The 6,336-nt window shown below is 47.5% G+C and overlaps 1 protein-coding gene across 4 annotated transcripts in view; it reads left to right on the forward strand.

Annotated features, from left to right (window-relative positions):
* NRF1 (nuclear respiratory factor 1) overlaps window positions 1-3,129 on the forward strand; it is a 173,627-nt gene extending 170,498 nt beyond the window's left edge. For all 4 annotated transcript variants that reach the window (XM_016188608.2, XM_060196550.1, XM_060196547.1 and 1 more), the window contains one exon: window positions 1,128-3,129. In XM_016188608.2, coding sequence (XP_016044094.1) covers window positions 1,128-1,291 — 164 coding nt within the window. In that variant the 3' untranslated portion in view covers window positions 1,292-3,129. The remainder of the gene's footprint in view (window positions 1-1,127) is intronic.
* The last annotated feature ends 3,207 nt before the right edge of the window (window positions 3,130-6,336 follow it).

Genomic DNA, 6,336 nt, shown 5'->3' on the forward strand with positions numbered 1-6,336 from the left:
TTACTTCGGTCCTTGCGCTTTACGGCACCTACGTTTAACCTGCTGTGTTACCACTGGACTCCCTCCTACTTTCTTTTTTTTTTTTTTTTTAATTTGTATTTATAAAAAGGAAACACTGACAAAAACCATAGGATAAGAGGGTACAACTCCACACAATTCCCACCACCAGAACTCTGTATCCCATTCCCTCCCTGATAGCTTTCCTGTTCTTTATCCCTCTGGGAGCATGGACCCAGAGTCATTATGGGGTGCAGATGGTAGAAGGTCTGGCTTCTGTAATTGCTTCCCGCAGAACATGGTGGGCATTGGCAGGTGGATCCATACTCCCAACCTGCCCTCTCTCTTTCCCTAGTGGGTTGGGGCTCTGGGGAAGTGGGGCTCCAGGACACATTGGTGGGGTCGTCTGCCCAGGGAAGTCCAGCTGGCATTATGGTAGCATCTAGAACCTGGTTGCTGAAAAAAGAGTTAACATATAAAGCCAAACACATTGTTGACTAATCATGAACCTGAAGGCTGGAATAGTTCAGATGAAGATTTGGGGGTCTCCATTTTGTAGATACTTAGTAGGCCTATTTTCTTTTTTAATTAAAAAATATATTGTTTTTGTTTAGGGAGTCGGGCGGTAGCACAGCAGGTTAAGCGCATGTGGTGCAAAGCGCAAGGACCAGCGTACGAATCCTGGTTCGAGCCCTTGGCTCTGCAGATGCCTCTTTTCCTCTCTACTTCTTTATCTCCCCCTTCCCAATCAACATCCCTGTCTCTATCCAAAATAAATTAAAAAATATATTTTTAAAGCAACAAAAAATATTTTTTTAAAGGAGGGAAAAGTGGTATGTGGCCTCTTGTGAAAGAAGTCAGACTGCAGGTACCCAGAAATTGAAGAAAAGAAAGAAAGGGGGATAGGAAAGAAGGAAAAAAGAGAGAGAGGAAGAGGAAGGGGAGCCCCAGTGGCGCAATTGGTTAGCGCGTGGTACTTAGAAAGAGGAAGGGAGGTGTTTGGACGGGGTGACTAAAGAGATGTTTCTGAGCCTGGTGGTATTCTGTGATAATTTAGGGCTGCAGCCATGTCCAGCCTTCACCCGGGAGCCTGAGCCCAGTACTCACCATTGTCTCCGTTTTCTCCCCAGGCCTGGTCCAGATCCCCGTAAGCATGTACCAGACGGTGGTGACCAGCCTCGCCCAGGGCAACGGGCCGGTGCAGGTGGCTATGGCGCCCGTGACCACCAGGATATCAGACAGCGCAGTCACCATGGACGGCCAGGCTGTGGAGGTGGTGACGCTGGAACAGTGACAGACAACCCTGCCCAAGTGTGCGTCATTTTCTAGTCTACTTCAAGATCCTTTTTTGTTTGTTTGTTTGTTTTTTTAATACATTTGCATAGGTGCAATCAAATGGGATTAAAGTCTCTTGACTTTGGAAGACAAGTTTGGTTAACTTTTTTTTTTTTTTTGGAAGAAAAAGAAAAAAGAAAAGAAAAAAAAAAAAAGAAGGAAAGAAAGGCAGCCGACTACTTGTTGGCAACAACATCTCTCTCTTTTTTTTTTTTTTTTTGCAAGCACCGCTCTTATTTTCCAGGACTTGGTGGAGTTTGAAATACTGCATTGTCAAGTTCATTGTCCTGGAAAAACAAAAAAAACTAAAAGCCAAATTGTGGCGGGACTTCTTTCTGTGGAAACATGTGTAAATTAATGTGTGTATACGTGTGAGTGTGAATATATGTATATGTGTACATAGGGGTATACACATTTACATATAGAGATAAAGTATATATATATGTGTAAATATATACATATATCTATATATATATATATGAAACCCGCATGGAATTATCTATATGAAATCAAAGTGAGCTGTGGGAAGATTAATTCACCCATTTTAGTGGGTGTAGGGTACGTGGCCTGACACAGTCACCCAGTTTTTGTTCATACCAGGGTCATGCATTGAGCTACTGACAAACTCAGGCGGAGGTTCCCAGCCCCTCACCAAAGCTGCCTCCCAGTGATTGCCCACAGTGCCCCTTGCTGGTCTCACCTGAGGAAGGAGGGTCCCAAAGGGGATGGGGTCCAGGAATTGCACTGGTGGGGCTGAGGGCCTCCAGACTGGCAGCTGAGCTAACTGGGAATGGCCTGCAGGCTCCCAGGCTGAGGCAAGAGGGCATTCTTCTGCCTCTCCTCCCCTTCCCAGGAAACCCTCTCGGAAAATGTTGCTTTGGTTTCAAGGTCAGTCCTGAATCTGTCATGTATACGAGCAGAAAGATAACAGAAGTATTAAGGGTTTAAGAAGAGTGCACATTGAATGTGCTTGTGGGTGTATATGAGGGGCTTGGGGGGGTGCGTCCTGGGAAGGGTCAGAAGGGGAAAGAAAGGAGGGAAGAGACCCAGGGACACCCCTGGGAGCAATTGTCTCCCTTCCTGGGACCTCCTGTAACTTAACCAACCCAGGAGGCCAGCACAGAAAGGCACATCAGGCCCCAGGGAGACTGGCCCTCATGTCAGAAGAGACCAGGGTTGTCCTGCACCCCCAGACTGGGCCCTGTTTCCAAAAGGCTCCTGCCTTTCCCCTGGGGGGACCCTCGCAGCCCCATGGTGCTCCTCCCAGGTGTCGATTGTTCTAGATTGTAACCATGACTCTCAGCTCCTCCACCACCAGCCCAGAGCCCCCAGGGACTCGAATCCTGACTTTCTGACAGGAGCACGGGGACAACTCTCCCTCTTCCCTCCTCCCAGGACCACCCCCCAGCCCCCCCCCCCCGTGTGAGTGAGTGTGTGTGATAGCGTATTTAATGTGCGTGGTTTTTTTTTTAATGCAACATTAAAAGATTCTTCATGTCTTGCTCAGCCTTTGAGAACAGTTTTCAGATTCTTGTATGGGCTTGTTTTATATAAAACTCTCCAATGTTCTTTGTATGTTTTATTTTTATTTTCTGTACGGGAATGGGGTGGGCAGGGTGGGATGGGAGATTTCCATATAAACAGTCCTAGTTCTACGATTTGTTATTTTTTTTAATTATTATTTTTGATCATCATTGTGAAGCTGTCCGGGGACTTGACCGTCCACGTTCCTTTATGGTGAAATGACCTCCTACTAGTTTGAGAAGATGCCAAGAAGAAGAAGAAGAAAAAAAATAAATAAACAAGGCTAACCCCTAGTAGCAGAGCCTGGATTCTGTGTTGTTTTCCATTCAATGAGTGCCTCATTCAATAAATAGTTCAAACCATGGCGACAGGAAGTGGCAATGTCCATCTCTGCAGAAGTACTCAGCCTTAGGAACTTGCTCCTGGGGCGTCTTCTGCTGGGTCCAAGGTACTTGCACTTGAGGTCAGCAGCTGTGGGGCCGTGCTTCTTGGCACTGGGGGGCTCCTGGAGGAGGGTGTTGGACAACTCAGGGGACCCTGCTCCCCTTAATAGGAGAGCTCTGGAGCTGGCAGAAGAGCTCACCTGCATAGTGCACTGCTTTGCCACATGTGCAACCCAGATTTGAGCCCCACCCCCACCGCATTGAAGGAAGCTTCGGTACTGTGGGCTCTTTCACTCTCTCTACCTCCCTGTCTCTAGAATAAAATAAAACTCCCAAAACAAAGCAAAACATTTACAGCAGCTCTGCTGACTCTTTTATAAAGGGCTGTTCTGAGATGAGGTGAGGAAGTTCTACTTAGAAAAATCCCAAGAGGGAGCCAGGCGGTAGCGCAGCAGGTTAAGCGCACGTGGTGCAAAGCAAAAGGATTGGGATAAGGATCCCGGTTCGAGTCCTCGGCTCCCCACCTTCAGGGGAGTCACTTCACAGGTGGTGAAGCAAGTCTGCAGGTGTCTGTCTTTCTCTCCCCCTCTGTCTTCCCCTCCTCTTTCTATTTCTCTCTGTCCTATCCAACAACAATGACATCAATAACTACAACAATAAAAAGACAACAAGGGCAACAAAAGGGAAAATAAATAAGTATTTTAAAAAATAATAATAAAATAAAAAGAAAAATCCCAAGAGTAGTTTGAGACCTCTACTTCAGAGTTTTTTTACTTATTTATTTATTTATTTATTGGACAGAGGCAGAAATTTAGAGGGAAATGGAGAAGGAAAGTGATTATCTGCAGTACTGCTTCACTGCTCACAAAGCTTCCTCCCTACAGGTGGAAACTGGGGGGGGGGGGGAGTTTAAACCCAGCTCCTTATGTGATGAAACATGTGCTTAACTGGGTAGGCTGTCACCCAACCCTTCTTTCATTCATCTGTGCATCCATTTAGTTAGTTAGCTATGAGGGAGTAGTGAGGAAAAGGGGGAGGAGGAGGGGAGAGGTCTAGAGCAGCACTCCATCACATGATGTTGGAGCTGAAACTCGGGACCTCATGCTTTGACAGTCTAACACTCTGTCCACTGCACCCCCCAGGTCACTCTATTTTATTTATTTATGAGAGAGAAGAGGAGAGACCCAGAGCACCACACTACCACGTGCATGGTCAGGACTAAATTCAGGATTGCACGCCTGAAAGTTCAGCTCTTCATTCACTGTTCCATTTCCCAAACCACTCTTTCTTTTAAAATATTTTATTCATTGGGGGCCGAGAGAGAAGGAATTATCTCTGGCACATGCGATGCCAGAAATTGAACTCAGGACCTCATGCCAGAGAATCCAGTTCTTTATGTACTGTGCCACCTCCTAGGCCACTCTATTACCATTAACTGCATTTCACATGAAAAATCAGGCAGAGGGTGGCATCTGACCTCTTGAGGACAGTCCTCCCCACTTGAGTGGTGCCAGGACTGCTAAAGCTTCTCTTTGAAGCAGAGACCCCCAAGCCATGAGGGCCTCACCCTTGGGTACTTGCATAGTTTCCTGCTTTAACATCCACCTTGGCACCTGCCATGCCCCCAGATTCAGCCCCCCGGTGGTTCTGCACCTGCAGACATGTGTCCACCTCTGCCCAAACCCAAATGATGCCTTCCCTGCCACCTCCGCCACGCTGGTCTTTCTTTCGGTTGTGGATGTTTGGATCCACTTCCTGATGATGGTGATTAGAAGAATCTTGAGGGAGTCCGGCGGTAGCACAGTGGGTTAAGTGCACATGGCGCAAAGCGCAAGGACCAGAGTAAGGATCCCAGTTCAAGTCCTCGGCTCCCCACCTGTAGGGGAGTCCCTTCACAAGCAGTGAAGCAGGTCTGCAGGTGTCTTTCTCTCCCTCTCTGTCTTTCCCTCCTCTCTCCATTTCTCTCTGTCCTATCCAACAACGATGACAACAACAGCTATAATAACTACAACAATAAAAAAAAAAAGGGCAACAAAAAAGGGAAAATAAATAAATAAAAAGAATCTTGAGTAGCAGAGGGTAGGAGTTTTCCTTGACGCCTGGCAGTGGCTCACTGAAACCAGTGCCTATCCCTCCATCCCCTTCACACACATGGCTCTCTGCACCTATTTTCACCAGAGAGCGCGCGCCAAAGAAAAGTGATTCCCGGGCTGGCGAAAGAACTCACTTGACTAGCGCACTGCTTTGCCATGTTCCTGACCCAGGTTTGAGCCCAGTCTTCAGAGCACTCAAGGAAGCTTCATTGCTGTGGTTTCGTTCACTCTCTGTCTCTCAATCTCTATAAGAAAGAGAAACGGGGGCAGGGGGAGAGAAAGAAAGAAAGAGTGATGGCAGCCAAACCATCAGACTTCACTGTCATTGACCAGCCAAGGGGACAGCTAGGTCTTCTAGGAACCTCCCTTGTGGAGACAGTGTCTCTGCAGAGATGCCTTCACATCTGGCAAGACCCAGAGGCTGACTTCAACAAACTTGCTTTGAAAGCTTCTGCAGGTGGCAGACCCATAAGAGACCATTGCTTCTGTCACTTGGACTCCCAACAGGAGCAGCTCACCGAGACACCAGGTAGGTAACGTCATCAGTAGGGGAGGGTGGGGAAGGGAGGTCTCTGAAAGAGTGGGGAGCATCTGTCCCCAGGGGCACCCCTCCTGAATGCCATCACCATGTCCCTGTGTAGACTGGGTCCTCCAGAGAAGCTGGGATTTGGACTCGAATCAAAGAGTGCACATACACCACAGGCAAAATCAAGCCCTACCCCTGGTGGCCAGGTCTCACCTGAGGGTCAGTTTGAGCTTCTTGGTTGCCTACCAGGGAACTGGTGAACCTGGCATTGACATCTGCCCATGAGAAGTAAAATGCTGTGGTCCAGGAGATGGCTCAGTAGATAAGGCATTGGACTCTCAAGCAGGAGGTTCTGAGTTCAGTCCCTGGCAGCATATGTACCAGAGTGATATCTGGTTCCTTCTCTCTCTCCTATCTTTTTCATTAATAAATAAATAAAATCATAAAAAAGAAAGAAATGGGGGAGTCGGGCGGTAGC

The sequence above is a fragment of the Erinaceus europaeus genome, chromosome 8 (assembly GCF_950295315.1).
Source record: "Erinaceus europaeus chromosome 8, mEriEur2.1, whole genome shotgun sequence".
In the NCBI taxonomy this organism is placed as follows: Eukaryota; Metazoa; Chordata; class Mammalia; order Eulipotyphla; family Erinaceidae; genus Erinaceus; species Erinaceus europaeus.